General features: G+C 38.8%; 6 protein-coding genes across 8 annotated transcripts; 3 read left to right on the forward strand and 3 right to left on the reverse strand.

Annotated features, from left to right (window-relative positions):
* The first annotated feature begins 2,451 nt into the window (after positions 1-2,451).
* Positions 2,452-5,591, forward strand: LOC104804416 (beta carbonic anhydrase 5, chloroplastic-like). The gene is given in 10 exon segments (XM_010528708.2): positions 2,452-2,811; positions 2,897-2,964; positions 3,778-3,918; positions 4,026-4,074; positions 4,217-4,330; positions 4,432-4,485; positions 4,683-4,765; positions 4,856-4,961; positions 5,138-5,199; positions 5,201-5,591. Coding segments are annotated over 10 exon segments (897 nt in total). The 5' UTR covers positions 2,452-2,730; the 3' UTR covers positions 5,340-5,591.
* Positions 5,592-6,194: 603 nt separating this feature from the next.
* Positions 6,195-6,931, reverse strand: LOC104804415 (vegetative cell wall protein gp1-like). Its single transcript, XM_010528705.1, has one exon. The coding sequence runs from the start codon at positions 6,857-6,859 to the stop codon at positions 6,428-6,430; it is 432 nt and encodes a 143-aa protein (XP_010527007.1). The 5' UTR covers positions 6,860-6,931; the 3' UTR covers positions 6,195-6,427.
* A 789-nt stretch (positions 6,932-7,720) lies between these two features.
* On the forward strand, positions 7,721-8,737 carry LOC104804418 (cell surface glycoprotein 1-like). The gene has a single exon (XM_010528710.1). The coding sequence runs from the start codon at positions 7,802-7,804 to the stop codon at positions 8,732-8,734; it is 933 nt and encodes a 310-aa protein (XP_010527012.1). The 5' UTR covers positions 7,721-7,801; the 3' UTR covers positions 8,735-8,737.
* A 499-nt stretch (positions 8,738-9,236) lies between these two features.
* LOC104804419 (proline-rich receptor-like protein kinase PERK2) lies at positions 9,237-9,900 on the reverse strand. The gene has a single exon (XM_010528711.2). It carries the CDS (start codon positions 9,872-9,874, stop codon positions 9,434-9,436), a length of 441 nt encoding a protein of 146 aa, XP_010527013.1. The 5' UTR covers positions 9,875-9,900; the 3' UTR covers positions 9,237-9,433.
* Positions 9,901-10,474: 574 nt separating this feature from the next.
* LOC104804422 (protein EXECUTER 1, chloroplastic-like) lies at positions 10,475-14,752 on the forward strand. Its single transcript, XM_010528715.2, is given in 13 exon segments — positions 10,475-11,011; positions 11,284-11,400; positions 11,516-11,532; positions 11,534-11,579; positions 11,739-11,845; positions 12,005-12,086; positions 12,313-13,074; positions 13,157-13,280; positions 13,462-13,631; positions 13,846-13,920; positions 14,041-14,133; positions 14,231-14,381; positions 14,464-14,752. Coding segments are annotated over 12 exon segments (2,127 nt in total). The 5' UTR covers positions 10,475-10,570; the 3' UTR covers positions 14,324-14,381; positions 14,464-14,752.
* Positions 14,503-22,270, reverse strand: LOC104804420 (dynamin-related protein 3A-like). 3 transcript variants are annotated; one of them, XM_010528714.1, is made up of 21 exons: positions 21,717-22,270; positions 21,318-21,600; positions 21,187-21,215; positions 20,977-21,078; positions 20,621-20,689; positions 20,483-20,542; positions 19,941-20,054; positions 19,351-19,399; positions 19,142-19,251; positions 18,437-18,529; positions 18,205-18,297; positions 17,984-18,121; positions 17,547-17,660; positions 17,358-17,456; positions 17,105-17,147; positions 16,738-16,886; positions 16,509-16,655; positions 16,098-16,150; positions 15,881-15,980; positions 15,460-15,700; positions 14,503-14,947 (listed from the first exon to the last, which is right to left on the reverse strand). In XM_010528714.1, exons 1-21 carry the CDS (start codon positions 22,128-22,130, stop codon positions 14,928-14,930), a joined length of 2,520 nt encoding a protein of 839 aa, XP_010527016.1. In that variant the 5' UTR covers positions 22,131-22,270; the 3' UTR covers positions 14,503-14,927. The 3 variants fall into 3 exon arrangements, with proteins under 3 accessions (XP_010527016.1, XP_010527014.1, XP_010527015.1); XM_010528712.1 differs by lacking the exon at positions 14,503-14,947 and having other exon boundaries at positions 15,092-15,700; XM_010528713.1 differs by lacking the exon at positions 14,503-14,947 and having other exon boundaries at positions 15,092-15,700; positions 17,358-17,453; positions 21,717-22,269.
* Between the last annotated feature and the right edge of the window lie 399 nt (positions 22,271-22,669).

A 22,669-nucleotide genomic window follows, 5' to 3' on the forward strand; every position in this document is an offset into this window, starting at 1 on the left:
ATGGGGTGTGGTGGGGGGGGGGGGATTTATGATGCGTTTTCTTTCCTTTTCATGGAAGGAAACGCGTTTCAATTTTTTTATATATAAAAAATCATCAAAAAAATTATAAATATATTTCCTTTTTTCTAAGGACGAATAGATCCCGTGAATCGTGATATCCTCTTTTTTCCCCCTCTTTATCTCTGGAAAAAATATATTATCTAAAATTTCTTATCTAACTATGTAATATCCTTTTGATTTGGTCCGTTATACCCATTTGTTATCGATGATGTATTTTGGATTTGCTTTGTATCATCATGAGTGTTTGATTCACTCTCTTTCTCCATGTTAAATAATTGTTTTCCTATAAAATATTGCATTTAAAATTCATTTAACTAATTAAACCAATAGCTTTCTAGTATAAGATATGATTTATAAATCAATAACTAAAGCATGAAACAAATGCATCGTACAAAATCTTAAAAAGGTAACTTGTCTCATGAGGGCCAAAGCCAATGTTCCCACTTTTCCATGCAACAGACCTCAGATCTCGATTCTATCTCTAATGTATATATATATTTGCTGCTACGTATCAATGAAAACATAAGAGAGAGTTTTGTTCCAACTCAACCTACTACTCAATATGATTTTTCATGTAAAACGCGACCTGATTGGTCGTGATCTCAGGATTTTTGGGTTCAGATTTTTTCAACAAAAAGTTTTTTTTTTAAAAAAAAGTTGCATACACATGGGTTCGCGCATGGCTTTTCTTAGGGAAGGTGAAAAAAATTTGAATTGAATTCTATTAATTATATTTGATATCAGGTAAAGGAAATATATTTAAACCCTAACTTATCTTACTCTGCCATTAAATCTATATATGAAACCATTAAATTACAATTGATAATAATATAAAGGGTCGAGATAAAATATGGAAAAATTATTCTTATTATTTATTATTAAAAAATTACAACTGAGAATTCTGAAAATAAGTATACACAGTGATATTCACTGTGTATCTTTACTTCAATTCGAAACTATGAGTAGTAAACAATATAAAATGAAAAGTTCATAAGCTCTCTTGTTCTTCTTCACGTCGAATCGTGGATTCGAAAGCTTGATCCTTTCTCTCAGGATGAACATCGGGATCGGTACATCGGTCGGCGGCGGAGAATGGTTTGTCGTAACCGAACCAGCAAACATCTCCGAGTTCCTCTTCTTCTTCTTCATCATATCCTCCTCACTTGGAACAGGAGCTTCTTGAACGGCGTCGACAGTCGGATTAGGGTTTGTTGTGACCGAATTAGCAAACATCTCCGAGTTTCTCTTCTTCGTCTTCTCATCCTCCTCACTTGGAACACGAGTTTCTTGAACGGCGTCGGCAGTTGGATTAGGGTTTGTTGTAACCGAACCAGCAATCAACTCCGAGTTTCTCTTGTTCGTCTTCGCCTTCTCCTCCTCCTCCTCAATTGGAACAGGAGTTGCTTGAACGACGACGTCGGAAGTTGGATTAGGGCTTGTTGTGACCGAATTAGGCAACAACTCCGAGTTTCTCTTCTTCTTCTTCGTTTCCTCCTCACTTGGAACAGGAGGGTCCTGAACGATGTCGGAAGTTGTAACCGAACCAGCAATCAACTCCGAGTTTCTCTTCTTCTCACTTGGAACGATGTCGGGAGTTGGATTAGGGTTTGAACGGGACAACTTTGGATGTCGGGATGCAACTGAAGATGCATCGGGTCTCGGTCTCGAGAAACGGCGATGATGATCAAAGGAGATATCTTCATGGACATGGACGAAGGAATCTCGAAACATGAGGCGAAAACCAAAGGAGCATGGGACGAGGTAGGCGTCGCGGACGAGGAAAGTATGCGTGATAGCCATCGCCTTCATCATATCCGATGACGAAATCTTGCTTCTGCTTCTGCTGTTGGGTGGATGAGCAATTGAACGAGGCATTGCAGGTGGAGGGGTATCGGTATTTATATGTGTTTTCTTCTTCATCCCTTGCCTTCTTCCGCACGGAATGAACATGAATCGACACGTATACTTCATTTTCTTTTCTGAAAAAGGAAAATTCTATCACTACGATTATAGATATGTTTCATTTTTCTAACGACCAATAGAATCAGTGGACTGTAGGTTTCCATAAAATATGGGATCTAGAATCTCCTCTCCTGAATGGATTTTTTTCCTTTTCTTAAGAAATGGTAACAAGAACTTAAGAAGGTGGGATTGGATTTGTGACCATTTTCCTTTCTCATAGAATTGAATTTCCATACAAGTTATAAGTTTATTTATTTAAAAAAAATGGTACACTTCCCATTGTCACAATTATCTGCCGTGTTGCAAAAGATTTTGGATTCGATGAGATAGAATCTTAATTCGATATAACCCATCAAATCTTACTCGTAAGTGAACGTTTATTTAATCTAACAAACAAGTATTTCCCTTTTTTTGTTGTTAAAAAAAAAAGCTAAGGGAAACCTAAAAAGCGACCGACTCTGTCTGGTAGAGTGGAGGGGACAAAACTCCGATCACAAAGCCTTGGTTTCTCCGTCTTTGTTGGAGATTTTCAAGCGTTCTTCGATCCACGTCTTTCCAAATTCCCCCTTTTTTTATTCCTTAATAAATGCTGAAGCTTTTAATCAGAAGCTCTCACCTTTTCTCAGATGAGGCCTCTTTGGATACAATCTTCTTCGTTCCAGATTCGTAATTTCCAGACCCACCACGTTTCCTTTATAGAGCTCTCTAATGGCGGCCGTTTCCGGACACTTGATTGTTTTCAAGGTTCCTACATGTTCCACATCAGTCGGTCACTCGCAAAAACAACCGGTGTGTTTGGATTTTCTGTCTCGTACCTCTCAATTTGGACACGGTTCGATTTCTGGGTTTGCTCATTCGTTTCTTTTTTCTGCAGATCTTTGGTTCCGAGGTGAAGTTGAGGGAAACTGAGGAAACCCAGTTGAGATTTTTAGACCTTTTCAGGTAATTCAGGGGTTTGACGAACTTTTCTTGTCGGATTCTTGTAAGAATTTGAAGTTTTTATCTGCTCTGATCGTCGGAACGGGGAATAAAGAGTTTGTCACCTGAGTAGTGATTCTGTTATGGTTTCAGAAATTCGTTCAATTTTGGATGTTGCTTCTGTGTTGTTTAAATTGTTACTTCGTGAATTTGGAGATTGGTGCTGTAGCTAGGCTTCTGATATTCACCATATGCAGATATAGAGTTCTGATCCTTTAGTGATTTTGGATTTGTTCTATTGCTTCTCGTGTTAGTTTAGGTTTTCTATTTAGTGATTTTGGATTGGTGTCATGGCTGATATCCTTTCCTCTGAGTGTTGGCTCAATGGCTCTGCTGCATTTCGATATCGCAAACAAGGCAATGTGCTTTTTGGAAATTAAGCATACTTGAACATTATTTAGCTTGTTTTGTTCAGAGCATTAACCAAAAGTGGACTGGAAAAGTATGAAAGGCTCTAAATTTGTCTGACTTTTCTGCTACGAGAACTTGTATGTCCTTGTAATTGTATCGCCATTCCGGAGGGACATGCCTGTCGTTGTTGGATTCATTCTGGTTACCGCATCTTATGTTAAGCCATTTGCTGTTTACTTATTGGTTAGATTTTCTTCCATGAAATTCAGATATAAGATCTGTTATGTGATGCTACTAGCTTTTTATTTTTGTTGTTTCATATTACGCAAGAAGTTTCAGGATTTTCTAAGTGCGAAAGCTCTGCCAGTTTTGTGACCGTCACTACTGTGAATGGTTACTGTATATGTTGCACTTTGGTGTTTCCAGGAGATTCCCAAACTTAAAACTCATGGCTTCAGGGAAGCCCCCATCGCTGACTCAAGAAGCTAAAGCTGATACCGGAAATAGCACTGATATTTTCGAGGACATGAAACAACATTTTCTCATGTTTAAAAAGCACAAATATATGTGAGTGGCAAAAAACCTTGCCCTGTTTTTTCTTTTGTTGTTTGCTTTTTCGTTCTTTCTTTTCTATGTTGTTTGAGGGAGTATCGGCAAAATATGTTTTTGAGCAGGGAGAACTTAGAACATTTCAAGAATCTTTCAAATGCTCAGGCTCCAAAGGTAGATACACGTTTTAGAGATTTTATGATCTACGCCTTTTGGAGGAAGTTAACTGTCTTTTGCTTTAACTTTCGGAATATCTTGTAGTTTTAACTGTGTGTTGTCTGGATAAGGGATTCGTTGCTAATGGTTTAAGGAACAGTTTCTGGTGATTGCTTGTGCAGACTCTAGGGTCTGTCCTTCCATTATTCTAGGATTTCAACCGGGAGAGGCCTTCACGGTTAGGAATATTGCGAATTTAGTACCTGCGTATGAGGTATTGAAAAGAAATCCTTTTAGACTGTTGTGTCTTCTCCATGTTGGTATACCTTTCCCAGAAACTTGATGCCATCTCTTGTTTCTCTGTTGCTGTTTCAGTCTGGCCCTTCAGAAACAAAAGCTGCTCTCGAGTTTTCTGTTAATTTCCTTAATGTGAGTAGTTCTGACTTATAAGCTTCAATACTTTATAACGTAATCTCCGAATCAACCCTTGAAATTCAGTAAATGGATCAATTTATCTCAGACTTTGGGTTCTTTTGCCTCATTAATGAAGTACCAGGAACAGAGAGAAGATAGTTGTATTTGTTTTCATGTCGAGAAGATAAGGATTAGATAATGTCTTTGTGTAGGTTGAGAACATCTTAGTTATTGGCCATAGCCGCTGCGGGGGAATCCGGGCCCTTATGAGCATGGAAGACGAAGCAGATTCCAGGTTTTCACCGCCTCCTCATCTTACTAAAATAGAAAGAAAAAAAAAACACGAGACTGGGTTATCCTCACTGTATCGGGTTTCATGTTACAGTAGCTTCATCCAAAATTGGGTAATTGTCGGGAAGGAAGCAAAGGCAAGCACGAGAACTGCTGCTTCCGATCTCCATTTCGATCATCAATGCCAGCATTGCGAGAAGGTACAACATTGCGCTACCGAGAACATGACCAATATATTTCAATCATTGTTTTCCACTCATCTGTTTCCACAAACTCTTCGAGTTAGCTGATTCGGACAAGAATCTAAAGGCGAAACCCCATTGAGTTAGCTGATTCGGACAAGAATCTAAAGGAGAGATCTTTGTGTCTGCTGCAGGAGTCGGTCAACTGTTCGTTGCAGAACTTGCTTGGTTACCCATGGATTGAAGATAAAGTACGGAGGGTCACTCTCTTTGCATGGAGGGTACTACGATTTTATGGATTGCAAGTTTGAGAAATGGACGATTGAGCACAGAGAAACCACAACGGGCAAGGAAGGAAGTAGAATTGCCATCAAAGACCGGTCAGTTTGGTCCTAGGGATACTGTAATCCTTTGTCAAACAGTTCCAATTTCTTCTTTCCTCAGATAATTTATGTGAAAAATAAGTTAGAAAAATACAGAGAAACTTTCTGTTACCCTTAAAAAAAGGATATTTTCGTTTTGATAGAAAAAAAATTATCTTTCAATTTAAATGCAATGTAACACGGGCATTTAAACAAGTCGTTGCAAGACCATGTATTCACGTGACTGATGTATATTCTCTTTCCATTAAAGTAAAGTATCCAAATCCTTCTTTTGTTCAAAATAGATTTAGAAATGTCGGTCATGGAGTCTAGTGGAAGAGACCATGAACAAAAGATGTAGGAAGTCAATTTTGGTTCGAAGTCGCGTCTGATCTGTCCGAAAAATGTCGGGTTTTGAATATAAATATGTCAGACCAGAAACAGAAAAAGTTACGGGTTTGTATGTCGGGCTTAAATTAGACTTCGAGCGGTTTTTGAAAACAAAATAATAAGAGAAAAATAAATAAAAAACGATATTACAAAGAACAAATTGAGTGGGTCGGTCCAATCAGGTTCCACCCGAATCCGAAATTTATAGGATCGGGTTTTAGATTTGCTTATTTAGGCCCGAAAAAAATCGGGTTGATCCATGCTCGAACTCGAAATCCTCGGGCCGCGTGGGGGGTTTGGCCGGGCATACCCTATTGACACCCCCTAAAAATATGTAAGAACCAACCAAAACATTTCATATGAAAGCCGTTGTCTGTTTGTGTGCGTATACATGTAATGCTGTCGTTTTTATTTTTATTTTTAAAACTTAATATCGTTTAAGTTCGATGGATCAACAAACCATGTCTCACCAAACTTCATTAGGTATTAACGGAATATCTTAAATGAAACAACCGTTTAATTAATATATATAGAAAGAGAGTGAAGGAAGCTCTCATCAATGTGATACAAATCAAATCCAAAGTACAACAACAACATTGTAAGAAAATGCGAAAGGCCAAACGAAAGAAAAACAATCCCGAGAATCGTGTGCGTTTATTCGATAGTATAGTAAACACAAACCAAACAGTAACTTTAGAGAAAAATATGCATCAGAAACAATGGCGAAATCGCTCATGGACTAGAGGTGGAGGTTGAAGGAGGCGGGGAGAGGAAGGGGATGGAGGGGAGATTAGTAGGAAGAGACGGCATCGTGGTCGGGAAAAGAGGCAAATTCACCTTTGGAAGCGGAGGGAGAGCGGTCGGAATGGTCGGGAGAGAAGGAGGTGCCGGTTGTGGAAGTGAAGATGGCAATGGAGGCAATCCCGTTGTAGGGATAGTAGGCATATACATATTAGGAATCTGCGGAAGTGAAGAAGGCAATGGAGGCAGTCCCATGGTAGGGTTAGGCATATTAGGAATCTGTGGCAACGGTGGCATCTGAGGTAATGGCTGCGGCTGCTGCTGGAGGAGGTGGCGGGCGGCTAGACCACTGCCGACCATACAAGAGAAAGTGAGAGCGACGAAGAGAACGAAGGAGAAGAGCTTGAAAGAGGTGGTAGCCATTTGTGATAGTCGAAAGGATGCGTATCCGAGTTTGTGTTGGATTCTTCGTCTCGAGGGTGATGGAGAGAAGTGATGTGGTATGGTGTTTATATAGGCACAAGATCCATGAGACCATTCGTTTGTTAGTTCAACTTCTGATGTCTCTTTTTTCAGACAAATCAGCTGATGAAACCTAAGTTAGTTTACCAACTTTCTATACCTAATAATACCTTACCATTTAAAAAAAACAAAACAAAAACAAAGACGATGGTAGTAGAGCGAATAAAAAATTTATTATGAAAAAAATTGAAAAATTGTACCTGTAAAAAATTACTCACATCTTGATTTTAAAATTAGACTATTTGAAGAATCGCTACAAATTATCTTTTTATTTTAAAAATTTTCATGCGTTGTGATTATAATAAGAATTGAAACCCTTGCCACAGAACAAATAATTGTGACAACGAGAATGTAAATTTTTTTTCTTTTGTAAAAGTTAATCTTGTAATTTGAATCGAGAAAGTAAATTCAATTCTATGAGAAAGTAGATGCTCAAAATTTGATATACAAAATTCAAGCGTTACTTCTCACGACACAGTGACTTGGCCTTTCCCGATAAATTTCTAACATAGCCACGACAAAATTGAGATCTAATATAAAACAAAAAGAAAAACTAGATGAAATTTGTGTAGTTAGATTATAAATTTTAGAATATATATATATATATATATATTTCTCCTGAGATAAAGGAAAAAAATTAAACCTTTTGCTGACTTTATGGCAATTTTAAAATGAATAAATATCACTTCCTATTTTCTTTAGTTATCGTTAGTTTGTTACGATTTCTTAGGAAAGGAAAAAAATATACATTTTTTCCCATGGAGAAGAGGAAATTCTAGATCCCATATTCTACGATCCTATCTATAATCGTTGTGATAGAATTTTCCTTTTTCAGAAAAGGAAATGAAGTATACGCGTCGGTTCATATTGATTCCGTGCGGAAGAAAGGATGAAGAAGAAAACACATATAAATACCGATACCCCTCCACCTGCAATGCCTCGTTCAATTGCTCATCCACCCAAAAGCAGAAGCAGAAGCAGAAGCAAGATTTCGTCATCAGATATGATGAAGGCGATGGCTATCACGCATACTTTACTCGTCCGCGACGCCTACCTCGTCCATGCTCCTTTGGCTTTCGCCTCATGTTTCGAGATTCCTTCGTCCACATCCATGAAGATATCTCCTTTGATCATCATCGTCGTTTTTCGAGACCCAGACCCGATGCATCTTCAGTTGCATCCCGACATCCAAAGTTATCCCGTTCAAACCCTAATCCAACTCCCGACATCGTTCCAAGTGAGAAGAAGACGAAGACGAAGAAGAGAAACTCGGAGTTGATTGCTGGTTCGGTCACAACTTCCGACATCGTTCAGGACCCTCCTGTTCCAAGTGAGGAGGAAACGAAGAAGAAGAAGGGAAACTCGGAGTTGTTGGCTAATTCGGTCACAACAAACCCTAGTCCAACTTCCGACGACGTCGTTCAAGCAGCTCCTGTTCCAAGTGAGGAGGATGAGAAGACGAAGAAGAAGAAGAGAAACTCGGAGTTGTTTGCTAGTTGGGTTACAACAAACCCTAATCCAACTGCCGACGCCGTTCAAGAAGCTCCTGTTCCAAGTGAGGAGGAGACGAAGAAGAAGAAGAAGAGAAACTTGGAGTTGTTCGCTGGTTCGGTTACGACAAACCGTTCTCCGTCGCCGAGCGATGTACCGATCCCGATGTTCTTCCTGAGAGAAAGGATCAAGCTTTCGAATCCACGATTCGACGTGAAGAAGGACAAAAGAGCTTACCAACTTTTCATTTTATATTGTTTACTAGTTGTGTTAGTTTCGAGCTGAAGTAAAGATACACAGTGGTGTGTATATATAATTATTTTCAGAATTTTCACTTGTAATTTTTTAATAATAAATAATACGAATAATTTTTCCATATTTTATCTCGATTGTTTATATTATTATCAAATGTAATCCTAATGATTTCATATAAAGATTTAATGGCAGTGTAAGATAAGTTTTACATAGAATATTTTGTGAATCAATTGTTTTGTGTTTGTTTTGTATATAGTTTTCGAATCACCTTTTGTTGCTTTCTTGTTTATTGGAATGTGATTTATGTTGAGAAGATTTTTTTTAAATGGTTTTAGAGTTTTCTTAATTTATGATGATATCATTTAAGAAATATAAAAAAAATGGTGAACTTTTAATATCTTTTAATTGTTGTCGCCCTTTGTTTTCGAATTGAGTTTTTTCTTGGGATCTATAGCAAAAAAAGTTACAAAGTTATATAAAGCACGAATGCAATATTCTGAAAGAAACAATCCTTTAATATGTAAAAAGAGAGTAAATCAAACACTCAAATGATACAAACCAAATCCAAAATATATTATCAATAACAAAAGGGTATAAGGGAAACTAAAGAAAACCAAATCAAAGCATCGTGTTGCGTGTAGTATCGAAAGAGCAACCCAAACGACAAATTCAAAGTAAACAAATATGGGTAAACATACATAGAAAATGCAACAAAGAAGACAATGACTCTCAAGGACTAGACGTGGAGGTTGAAGGAGGTGGGGAGAGGAAGGGGATGGAAGGGAAATTCGTGGGAAGAGAAGGCATTGCGGTCGGGAAAGGAGGCAAAGTCACCTTTGGAAGCGGAGGCAGAGCGGTTGGAATGGTCGGGAGAGAAGGTTGTGCGGTGGGAAGAGTTGGAAGTGAAGGCTGCGGCAGCGAAGATGGCAACGGAGGCAATCCCGTTGTAGGGATGGTAGGCATCTTAGGAATCTGTGGAAATGAAGATGGCAACGGAGGCAGTCCCATGGTAGGGTTTGGAATCTGCGGCAGCGGTGGCATCTGAGGTAATGGCTGAGGCGGCTGCTGTTGGAGGAGGTGACGGGCGGCTAGACCACTGTCGATCATACAAGCGAAGGAGAGAGCAGCGACGAAGATAACAATGGAGAAGAGATTGCAAGAGGAAGCCATTGCTGTTAATTTCTATTGGATTCCCTGTCTTGTGGGTGATGGAGAAGCAAATGGTATGCTATTGAGTTTATATAGGGACAATTGAGAGTTATACATATGACTTGGTCGGTTCGGTTTCCTCATTTGTTAGTTCAACTTCTAATGTCTCGTTTGCTGCCAAATCAACGAATGGAAGCCAAGTTAGTTCAACGGTGCAAAGACTCTTCTGCAAATTTCTCAAGTCGGTTTGTGTGCTCAACGAACATGCATGCATGCGTAATGTTAGTGTTAAAACTATTTCCCATGATAAAAAAAATATCAAATTTATGGGGTGTAAAAAAGCATTAAAATTTAAAAATAATAACTTTCCCGAAGCACAATTTAGTCTCGCGTTGACTTTGAAATTTGTCGAAAATATATATATTTTTAAAATCTATTGTGTTATTTGTTTACCTATGAAATTATTCTATAAAATTATAGAGGGAGAGATACTTTGCATTAGTTAAGTAATTGGGCTTTAGGCCCACATAACAAAGTCCACACACACTGAGAACCAAAACGCACCGTATCGTCGGCTTATGACAACAGAAACAGAACCACAAAAGATGTTCTCTAAAACTCGAATCATACGGTTTCGTCCACACACGGTCCCAAATCTCAAATACGTCCTTATAATTTTCTCTCTCTATATGCTCTCTCTCTAGAAACTCGCCGGCGATGACTTCCTTCTCCGCCTCGCCGCCGCCACCCAACCTCGCCTTCGCCGCTGCAGCAGCATCCAGGCTCGCTCCCGCGAAAAGATCCTTTCACCCTCGGCCCCCGGATCCTGCCGCCGCCTCCCTCTGCCGCTGCTCCACCGGCGGAAACTCCTCCGCCTCCTCCTCCGGTGAAGATGCGTCTCCTTTTCACCGGAATTGGGGCTCTGCTATTCAAGATGTCCTCAAGAATGCCATCGAACGGTTCGATTCTGTGTTGAGTCCGTACAGGACACGGGATAAGGATGGTGGAAGCGACGTCGTTTCTGGGGACCAAGAAACGGGAAATGTCAAGAAGAAGAACAAGAAAGTAGAAGGCGAAGAAGATGAATGGGATTGGGAGCGATGGAAGAAGCATTTCGAACAAGTGGATGAGCAGCAGCGTCTTCTCTCCGTCTTAAAGGTGCATAAACTCGAAAATTTATATCTATGAGCATATGTTTGCATGTGTGTTCATGCGGGTGTTACTCTGTTTGCGTATTGATTATTCTGTTCTATGTCTTTCTTGTCTATTCTGGAAAATTTGTAAGGGTAGTTGTTCGAGTCAAATTTGAGAGCTTAGTACTCTTTCCAATAGATTGTCATGGTTTCTTGTGTAGAATTGCTTGTGTGAATGTGAAATTGCAAACATAATGTGAAGAAAATGTTTCTGAAGTGGGTTTGTATTGCTTACAGTCACAATTAAAGCGGGCTGTAGAACAAGAGGATTACGAAGATGCTGCCCGGGTGAAGGTGGCAATCGCTGCAGCAGCTACAAATGACACAGTTGGCAAAGTGATGTCTAGTTTGAGCGTATGTGCATGTGATGCAATTTCCGGTTTCCACTTCGACGTGCAAAGAACTCATTACAAGTGTGTTCCTCCATGTTTAAAATTTTCCTCCTTTGTCTATTTTTTCAATTTGATAGAGAGCTATAGTGGAAGAGTTACATGGATGCAGCATATCTACGAGACAAAGCTGGTGCTGGGTTGGTGAGCTGATGGCTTCACTTCAAAATTTTCTGTCACACCAATGACTTGTTTAATTTAGTTCATTGCCATCTTAGTTTGATAATTCAGAAGCACTTGATCCAAATGGTATAGCTCAGCTCCTGTTGATATTGATAATGACATGATCATCTGTGTTTGTAGGTGGGCTGGTGGTCAGGCATTTCAGAAGATGTCAAGGATCCGTATGGTCTAATTATTCAAATAACTGCAGAGCATGGAAGATATGTTGCAAGAAGTTTAAATCCTCGGTAATTACTTGTTCTCTTTTAATCCATGTCTCTGTGGCAATGAGATCTGAGTAAACAAACACATTTCTGGATAGTAGTTGTTGAGGTTCTACTGAACTTCATATTATGCCCAGCTGTTTCTTAAAAAGAGTTTATCATATAACAAATCTTCTTTCTCAGGCAGCTTACTGCATCTGCTTTGGGTGCTCCTTTGTTTGAAATATTTCTCACTGTCGATAAGAAAGGAAACTACAACAAGCAGGTACTTTTTCTTTCCAAACCCTTCTGTTTATTCTGTCATGTTTGTGTAGTTGGGCTTTCATTTGAGTATCGTTTTCTTTGTTTTTAACAAGCTATAGACTTTGATTCATTGTTTGGTTTATGGGCAGATATTTTAACCTTTTCGAAGGATTAAATTATTTACAGATCCTATATTGGTGTTGAAATTGGTTTCACCGATGTTTTCTTGGGCGATCATGCTTTAACAGGCTGTGTACTTAAAGTGGAAGGAAGTTTCCCCAGATACGTCGGTTATGCCTTCCCGAACTTTGGGTTCTGCAAGGCTTTTAAATCCACCAGTTAGGAAGGAAGAAAATAGTGATCTTTCAATTGAAAGCTCTGAGGACGAAGAGAGTGACAACACAGATGATGACTCCGATATTCTTGAGGAGTCTTCTGGTTTCCAGAGCTTCTTGCGCGATATGATTCCTGGTGTAAAAGTCAAGGTTGTAAAAGTAACTGTACCTGGGAAGGCAGACAAGGATTTCATCTCAAAAGTCATTGACCAGATAGTTGATGAAGAAGATGATGACGAAGATGAAGATGACGAAGATGATGATGAAGATGAAGGGAAAGATATCGAAGATGACCTAGAAATTGAAGACGAAACTAAGGCTGAAATTGAGGAGGAAAACGATGATATTGAATTGGAATCTGTGATGGATGGAATTGTAGATGACAATGAGGGAAGAGAATTTGCAGTTAAAGTTGTTATAGGTGATATTGTGGATAGGCTTTCTGGAAGTCAACCTCTTAATAAGGAGTCACTTCGACTTCCAGCCAATCTTGAAGCCATTGGACGCTCTTGTCGACAGTTTCGTCTAGAGAAAGATGTAAAGCTACAAGATCCTAAGAGTGTGGAAAATGCCTCAGTTGATGGGAAAGCCAAACTCCAAAGCAGACGCAGGATTGATAATCTTATGTTCGACCTTGCTAAATCGATCGAAAGAGAGAAGAGGATTTCTTTAAAGGTTTGTGTAATGTTCTCTCACGAGTATTTACTCAATTACAAATTGGATAATACTACCTTTAAACTTGAAGTATATGTCGCAGATGCTTAAAGATGTCGGTGAATTGTTAAGCCTTACTCTCAGTCAGGCCCAAAAGCGTAAGCAGCTGTCTGGATTGACGAGATTCCGTCGCATTGATGTGATGCCATCACCTGATCCTTTAGATGGTGAGGGTTTTTTTTACTATATCTCTCATAAGATAATGAAATGAGTAAGGTTTATCATTGTGTTCAATGGTTTTTAAATCTATAACAAATTTTTTAAGTATGGCTTTATTCAGATGTTTCAATATTCACCCTATCTCCCTTTTATGAAAAGGATAATCAGAATCATTTTATTTCTGTCCAGGACTCTATATGGGCGCACATGGGCTGTATACCTCAGAAGTAATTCATTTGAAACGCAAATTTGGCCAGTGGAAAGATGACAAGGAGTCTAAGAAGTCGACGGAGATTGAATTTTATGAATATGTTGAAGCTGTGAAATTAACTGGAGATCCTTATGTGCCTGCCGGAAAGGTAAGATTCATTTCCCATTCTTATGGATTGAGTTATCATATACTAATATGAAAGGTAGGACATAAATATGAGTTTTGCAGAAAGGGATGCATCTTTGCTGTCCCCTCGTATAGTGTAAAACTTGATTGGCACAAACTATAGATTTCCTTTGCAAAGATACTGAACTGCAATATCGGGTGTTCCCCTTGTCAATATGTTAGCTTCAAATGTACAGGTAGCATTCCGCGCCAAGATTGGTAGACGTTATGAGCTTCCACACAGAGGGCTTATCCCCGAGGAATTCGGAGTGGTATGCATTTCTTATTGTACTGTTAAAACACTGCCCAAGTGACTAAATCTTTTTGTTATGTTTATAATTTTTTCCTCTATAATTTGTGTAATTTCTTGTGGTTTTATTTTAACAAATCAGATTGCGCGGTATAAGGGGCAGGGCAGGCTTGCGGACCCTGGATTCCGGAATCCGAGATGGGTAGATGGCGAACTTGTAATCCTTGATGGAAAGGTTCCTCATTTCTCTAAAACATCCTATCAAGGTCTTAATTGCGGGTTAAAGTTCCACTTGCGTAACGTTTTCTTGCGATATTTATGATCCGATGCAGTATGTGAAAGGAGGACCCGTCGTTGGATTTGTCTATTGGGCGCCTGAATATCACTTCGTGGTGTTCTTCAACCGGCTGAGGCTTCAAGCCTAAGTTTTTTTCTCGATGTACATAAACTTTGAGCTTCGAGGTTTTCTCCGCACTGTTCAATGTAAGTGTCTCTTCTAACTGATAAGTAGGGGTTTTTTTTTACGGTATTCATCGTCCTGAAAACTATTTGCTTGTCATCTCAGAGGAAGCGGATTCGTTTGTGCACTTTTTTCATTGATCGCTTAGAGAGTTTTAAAGGCAAAGACTTCGTAGGTGAACTTATGTGAAAGCTTGTTTACCATTTGGAGATCATCTGATTCAGTTGGTAACCACTGTTTTTGCAATCGCTGATCTGTTCTTTGCAAGCCCGATTACGTGTTAGTTTGGATTCAAGACTAGGCAAGGAATGTCAAGAAACCTGGATTTTTAAGGTAACACTATTTGTAAATTTTATGCTATTTTTGTTAATAAATGTCATCCTTGTAAAAGCAATGTTAAGTTTTCTATGGTATATATATTGTTCTTTATCACCAATAATTACATACCCCCTCCAAACAAAGTGCCCATTATTTTTTTATAATTACCATTTGACCCCAAACAAAACAACGGACACTTCCCAAGCCTCTAAATTACCTATTGAATCGTGCAAAATAAACCCCGCCTATGCTCAATAAACCTTGTGAACATCTGCATAAAACAACCAAAAATTTAAATCATCCAAAAACACCAAAGATCACAGAGCATAACCCTATGAACCAGAAGAAAGAACAACCAAAATGACAGACAAACTTTGTGCATGGGAACCCGACAAAAGATTATATCTCTGCTAAGTAGTCTGCCGTACCAAATGATCAGAGAAACAAAAAGGAACTTCGAACAATAAGGTTGTTTGCTCCCCCCTTTCATTATTCTTCCCGGAGCTTTTGAATTCAAAACAAATATAATCATAACATCACCCTATACCCTTTTTTTAAGTATTTCTGAGAAGAAAAAAAACCAAGGGGAACCAAACCACACTGTCTTGTTCTCTATTCTGCTTAGAGAAATATCCAAGGAGATGCTACATGACTTCTCCCCACTCATCAAAAGCTTTTCCCGGCGGAAAATTTAGAAGAAAGCCATCAAATGAATGGAATGCGTTTTTTATTATGGTCACGGGGATTGAAATGGATTTTACAGATCGTGAGAAGGATAAAGACCTGGCATTTGAAGGCGTCCATGCCCGTTTGAATCCATGCTTCCGTATAAATTCTGGTGTTGCTCTCCTGATTTCCTGGATCTCACGGTTTTGGGAGATGAGTACGAGTCTAGAGAACCGCTGCTCGTGGAATACATAGAGGACGTCGGTAAACCGTGAACTTTTGGCAGTCCTGTTGCATCGGGGCCAAGATTGTATCCCCTCTCTACTGATTCTGCTTCCAAAGGCAGCTCATCTAGTGTCTGTTTAACCACAAACAAAACCGTGGTCAACTATATTTGATCAAATGTGGAACATTTAGAGCAACATGTCCACGGATAAGAAAATGGTATAATATCTACGAGGGCAAATGTTGGAAGATGTGATATGAAGCTATGCAATGCAGAGAGTGATGCTTGAGAATCAATGAGCTTGGAACCTACCCTATAAGCTTGCTGAAGAATACGAAGTGTGTCTCGTGTACGCTTCCTCTTCATTGCTACCTCATCTGGTTCTTGCAGCATTTCTTCGAACAAATTCTCCCTGTTCCAGATTGAAACATTCAGTAAACGGATAATTAGGAGATGATCCATATAAAACTGTAGATAAACGAGCTCTTTTTAAATTTTTTTTAAAAGGCCAACAATTTCCATTGCAAACCTGTAAAGCTTCTTGATGAAGACATTGTGTAGCTCACGTTTTGTATGATTTACCTGAATATATTCAATCACATGGAGGTTGCATCAGTATCTTTGAGATTTAGTCATCATTTAGGTAAAAAATAATGCATCGGGGTATTTGTACGAGAAGATAGACATACATTTACTTAAAAACACAATGGCGGCGTTTACTTAAAAGTGCCATGGTGGTGTTTGACCATTAAAACATACAAGTACTTGAAAATTTCAAGGAACAAGAAAACACAACATAAAAACCTAAATCAACACAGAAGACTACACTGAGACAGAGAGAAAGCAAAATATTTTCAACCTCCGAGAGCTACTATCAAATTGTACTATTTCAGACAGTGAAAACACCCTGAGAAGAGTGAGGGGCTAGCGACAAACTTACCAGGAAATGCATAATTGCTTTTGGTATGAAGTCTTCAATATTTTTCCTTACAATATCATAGTATGATCTCAATAATAGCTTTGTTATGGCAATCTCAATTGCTTCTTGTTCTGAATGGGTTTCAGGTGGCCTCAAAACAGTTGGGGGCTACAAAAAGCAAAGAGTATAAGAGGAATGGGTAAAATTATTGCATTATCAATACGAATAATCCCAGGGCACAAGATTTTACCTCCTTTAGAAAGATCATTGATAAGTTCTGATCCACTTCCTGAACAGCTTCACTGAATGGTTTGCTTGAGAAGTTCTCTTTAGCAGCTGCCCGGCCATCACCCCCTCGAAATATTGATGAGATGCCCCAACTTGAACTGCTTGTGTTTGCTGTAACCATGGCGAACAATCAATTGCCCAAGAAACCACAATCAGACTCTACCTAAAATCTCAAGTTCTTAAATGCATAGAGACAAGCTATGTGTGCATGCATGTAGTTTCAGTGACAACCAGAGACTTTATCAATAAGTCATCTGAGAAGTGAGAAAGATATGTTTATTTATCTTCACATGGTATGGAAGATTGAAAGTGACTGATGGAAACGTTACCAGCTGATGCAGCTTTATCAGTCTCTGCTGCGGATACAATACCCTGAGCAACATATGTAGCAGAATCATGAGTTCAGATAAATAAGAAGTCTCTAACAGAACAATCCAAAATTTTATAATTTGCTTCTTAGGTTATCAGCGACAGAATGTGGCCCAAGAGCCAAGATGTAAATATAATATTTGAGGGGCAGAAGCCAATTATGGAAATGTAACAAGTGTCCAAGTCAGGTGCAGAAAATAAACAATATCGTGCCTGGTCAGGAATGATTCCATTAGGTTGCCGGCCAAGAAAAGAACGAGATTTCATCTGACTCCCAGAAGAAACTGTTTTATCGGTCTCCACAGTATCCTGCTACACCAAAAGAATCATATTGGATGATACAGAATAAGCAGATAAATAAACACATAATCATAATAATCATTTTCTGACAGAATTCCATACCTTTGTCCGTGCCACAGGATGTGGAACCCTAGAAGACTTGACTTGCTGCATTGCAACCTCCACAGCCTTGGTTCCACCAATAAAATTTGGGTGGGAAGTATTTATATAATCCATCTGTAAATGTTACTAGGTTAAGCTTTCCTGTAGGGATTCAAAAGGAATTACGACCACGTTTGAAGCATAACGAGCAGCATTATTAACCAGTTGGTTCAAATTTAAAGGTCAGTCAACCAACCAACACGAAAAATCAATGCCCATATGGGTCACTTGAACAACCCTTGCTCAAAAGGAAAAGTTTGTGACCATATTTGAAATATAGTATCTTAACAATTCACATATTTTTTATAAATAATCTAGTTATTCCAAAATACATATGTAACACGCATCATTTGTTTTAAAAAATGACGTCCATGGCTATATGGATCTCTACCACATACCTCCATTTCAATAATATGACCAATCATTGTTTCTGAGGGTTCAAGGCCTTCTCGAAGAAAATTCCCAATAACTTCATCCATGCGCTTTCTCAGGACTGGAAAGCGTTGTAGCTCATTCGCCATGCAACGATGGCTAATCTGAGAAACTCAAATTTCAATTTCACAACAAAAATGAGATAAACAGCAATCATACTCTAGAACAATAAAAGGAATCTTCCTACCTTTACTAGCTCATCAAAAATGAATCTGGCACACTGAAGGCTGGGATCTAACAGACGCGATATTTGCCTCCGGATGAGAACTTCAAATGGGACCTATGTGGATGATAATAAGATTGAGATACACCAATCAGAAAAGTCTTGGAAGTATAAAATTTGAGCATTTGCATATACAATAAAGTCCTGATGAACAGAAACGTTCCCACATGCCAAATGAAGGTGTCATAAAACCTACATCCGGGATGAATAACGCAGATCTAGGGCCAGTAGCATTCTGGATTGCAGTCCGAATATCATCATCTGTCAAATCTTCACATGGATCAACTTCCTGAAGAGGCAAAAGTAAGTCGGTTAACAAACATAAAAATCCACCAAAAGAAGCCCTGACAACATCGACAGCAGAAACAAGGTAAACAATCACTGCCAAGCAAACAAGTTACTGATCCATTACACCTTACTGATGGATTCCTTTCAATGGTAAGGAAAGCACCGCTAAGAAAGCATTGTAATTATTCAGAAATTGTATAATACAAGCAATTGAACCAAGATGAACATACACGAGCTTGTCAAGATTTGATAACAAGTGGACAATAGAAAGAACTTATTTTCAAAGCTTCAAACCAAGCACCTCACTTCCCTTTGGCAATAGTCAAAGCATAATATATGCTCGGAATTAGAAAATTAGCAAACAAACAAAAGCTTAGATAGAATGTGGTATATCCATGCATAAAATTCTCTCATCTGTCAAAAAAATATAATGACCCCAGAAAATTGCAAAACACCAGAGGTGTCAAATAAGCTCAGCAGAAAGAATAGCTAGTCAAGAAGTAGCCAAATGCATGCACAAGGAACATATGGATAAGAAAGAAGCTTATGATTGTCTAAGCCTCTATGACCAATCTGAAAATAAAATCACAGAAGAATAAATGTCAGAATGGACCTCCAAACTTTTAACAAATATTGATTGGAAGATGTAATGAATTCTTGCTCCCCCAGAGAGCTCAGTCGTGGACATTTCTTCACTTTTCCCTTCCAGCATTGCGCAAAACGCTGTTTCAAACAGTTACAAAATTTATTAATCATCAGCATAAGGAAGCATAAAACAAATGACTGATGCTATTCAAGTCAGTGAATCATCTCCAGAGTTACCTTCACAATATTTTGAAAGAAAGTTGAGAAGAAGAGCTCCCTGACCAGCCTGTGTTTCAAAAAGCATAAAGATGCACACGGCACAAAGATCAAAGATACATAAGAAGGTAACAGGAAGGTTAATTTAACACAGTTAAAATCATCAATTCATGCTACACATTCAACGAAGAATAAACAAATGACAGACTACCAAAGATAAAAGAAACAGAAAAAAGGAAGGCATGTAGCTATCATATGGTTTTATGATTTCAAATCATTCGTATCCCATTCAATAAAGGGCTAGTTAATATCTTGGACAATGGAAAAGGAGCTAAACATTAGCTAAACTCCGTTCAAGATGTAAAAATATAGTACAAATTGACTGGCCATTTTTCGTTAATCTTACAAATTAGCACATCCATCTGCTAATTCCATAAATTTTAGATTTGTTTATTCAGCCAACATGTACGAGTACTTTCCAAGAAATTTACGTGCCAAGAACCCAAAAAAAGAAGTAAATAGTCTGCAGTACCAAAATGGTATAAACGATAAGCTTTGGGCGCGCAGAGGTTAAATTTCAAGTAAGCTCCTAACGAATAATAAAAGCACACCTTGGATTCTGTTATTTCTCCATAGCTCTGATGCTCCTTTGCAGTCGCAACCAATGCATTGCTTATATGAGACTTCAGATCAGGAAGCAATGTCTTGATGTGTTGGACTAGAATCTAGAAATATTTGAAAGAAAAATAATTAGATATTGTAAGACAGCTTTTCAATTAAGAACTGTGAAAGCCAGACACCAAGCCAATGACATCTACCATCTACTGAAGAAAATTACTATTGATAAACAACATAGGAACTAGGCATATGATCCCATGACAAACAGACGAGGACAATTTCAAGCATATTTAGATGTGCAGAACACTAGAATATCCTGCAAAGTATCGTCTTCCTGCTGGAGTAAACTGACTAAGTGATGTCAAGAATAAGCACTACTCAAACACCACCCTAATGAGATACATTTTGACAGCTGTAAAAGCATCCCTGTGAATAAAAGGATCCCCGTGCTTCACATTCATAATTTGCTGAATAATAAGAACATCATAACAGATAATATGTCATTCTCAACTCAGACGTTCATAACAAACCATACCTGATTTAACTTTTTTGCCAACTGAGGGATACCCAGACGTTCAGCTAGACCATTGTATGCCTATCAGAGAATATAATCAGATATAAACACAACAAAAAAAGTAACACTGTCAAGAAGGAAAAAACACTGCAGTCTTACTGGACGACTCCGGAAGAATTTCTCCTCTGCAATGAGTGCATCTTTGATGCTACGGTTTAGCAAAATATCCTGTTTAAAAAAGTAACCGAAGCAAATTTTTACACCAGTTAGCTCATAGACCACAACAAAAAAGCCAAAAATATTATTACCGTGTCAATGAAATTCTGGGATAGCAATTCCATGGAAAGGCAATAGTAAAGGGGGAGATAACGACTGCATGACTAGTTTGCTTTTGGGGAAGAGACTTCAAATACAAATACAGAAGCAGAAGCATTTTGGCTCATTTTGTCATAACAAATGAGCTACTAATGCAAATAACAAATAAAACAAAAATATTAGAACAATCTTGGGTTTACCTCCTGACTTCGATTTACAACTCCAATGTATCCAAGTCGAAGAGGGATAACTTTTCCAAGTAGGTGGTTTCGTGCATCAGTACCTCTGTCCATAATATCCAACTGATGTCATAGAGAAAATATGCCACAACCCGTGAGAAAGAGGAGAGGTTGCCACCGCCACCAAACTAAGATAATTTTCAAACAAATATTTGAAGAATGAAAGTGCACCTTTGTGATTACACCAATCGTTCTATGACCTGAAGACATCAAATACACATGAACATTAAAGACGATAAAATTCTGATAGCACGAAACCCAGAAATTATTTTTTCCCCATTTGACCTGTAAGCAGAACTTACCGTCAGGGTCAGCCATTCCTGCAATTTGCAGGGCATCTGAGTTCGCTAAATCAGAATTCGCTGGGGTAACAGCCAGTATCAGGCAGCTTGGTTGCTTAATGTAAGACATGATCATGGTTCTTATACGTGCTTCAATGTCAGATGGCTGGTCACCGACAGGAACCTTGGTAATACCAGGTAGATCCACCAGAGTGATATCCAACACATTTGGGGAAAATATCTTCAGACGGATCTGTTTGTCTGATACGCCTTTGTTCTCTCCTGCTAACCTATTTGTCTCGGCCTACAAACGATACACGTTCAAAAATAATGGCATCACAATGCAACTGCTAATATGACCAAAGCGTATGAATTCATCACAAAACCTAATCAAGATTCGAGTACAAAACAACAAGAAACCTGAATCTCCCTTCGAATCTCGGAGAAATCAAAGAAACGTTTGCCGGGCAAGTGAAGGAATTCTCCCCACTCCTCCTCGGATCCACCATCGGAGCGTCCCTTTGTCTGTAGGAGCTGTAGAACGAGAGGACGTCGCGTGCAGATATCGTTCCCACGCGGGAGAAAATCGCGGCCGACAAGGGCTTCCAGGACGCTGGACTTGCCACTGCTCTGGCTTCCAACAACGGCGACCTGAGGAAGCTCGATCGTCGAATGGCTTCCCAACTGCGCGAATATGTCCTGCAGTTTATTCACTATCGGAATCACGGAGGAACCTAGCGGCGCCGCGTTGCTTCCGCCTGCACCGGCGGCGGGGGAGGGCTGCGCCGGCGACGGAGGGGCCGTTCCGGCGGAGGATGCGTCGTCTGTAGACATCGATGGATCGGACTGAAGATGGAAACCGAAATGGAATGATCGAGAGAGAAGATTGGAGAGCAAGAAGCTAGGGTTTTGGGAGAAGTTAGTGCTCGGGCTTGCTGTTTCAGAGAGGAGATCCTGACGATATGAATGATCAGGGAAAAAATAATATTTTTGAAAACAAAAATCTCCTTGATTTTGAGTTTTTTTATTGATAAATAAATAATTATTTTTATTTTGAAAATACAAAGTGTTTTTAACTCTTCCTTTATTATATTTTAATTGATTTTAAGTTTTATTAATCAGAACAGTAGATTGAGCAGTCCAGTGTTTTAAAATTTCTTCCGTATATTTAAAAATTCTGAAATTATTTATATATATTTCTTTGGAACTTTAAAAATTTCTATATTTTTATCATATTTATTCTTTAATAAATCTGGAAACTTGGTCCTTACTCCACTCTCAAACAGTGACTTACCAAATCAATTAAGGGATGATGGTGGCAAAATAAACCGATAAACATATATTATCTTGACGGGGATCCCTTCTCCTCGTTC

Source organism: Tarenaya hassleriana, unplaced genomic scaffold, assembly GCF_000463585.1.
Source record: "Tarenaya hassleriana unplaced genomic scaffold, ASM46358v1 Cleome9, whole genome shotgun sequence".
Lineage (NCBI taxonomy): Eukaryota > Viridiplantae > Streptophyta > Magnoliopsida > Brassicales > Cleomaceae > Tarenaya > Tarenaya hassleriana.

Excerpts from the sequence above, each read along its gene's own strand:
- LOC104804420 (XM_010528712.1), bottom strand. The coding sequence starts at position 22,130 with ATGTCTACAGACGACGCATCCTCCGCCGGAACGGCCCCTCCGTCGCCG. Across the intron at positions 19,252-19,350 it reads TCTTTCAAAATATTGTGAAG|CGTTTTGCGCAATGCTGGAA; the intron begins GTAACTCTGGAG and ends TGTTTGAAACAG. Across the intron at positions 16,656-16,737 it reads CAATGATCTTTCTAAAGGAG|CCCCCAACTGTTTTGAGGCC; the intron begins GTAAAATCTTGT and ends TGCTTTTTGTAG.
- LOC104804419 (XM_010528711.2), bottom strand. The coding sequence starts at position 9,874 with ATGGCTTCCTCTTGCAATCTCTTCTCCATTGTTATCTTCGTCGCTGCT.
- LOC104804418 (XM_010528710.1), top strand. The coding sequence starts at position 7,802 with ATGAAGTATACGCGTCGGTTCATATTGATTCCGTGCGGAAGAAAGGAT.
- LOC104804415 (XM_010528705.1), bottom strand. The coding sequence starts at position 6,859 with ATGGCTACCACCTCTTTCAAGCTCTTCTCCTTCGTTCTCTTCGTCGCT.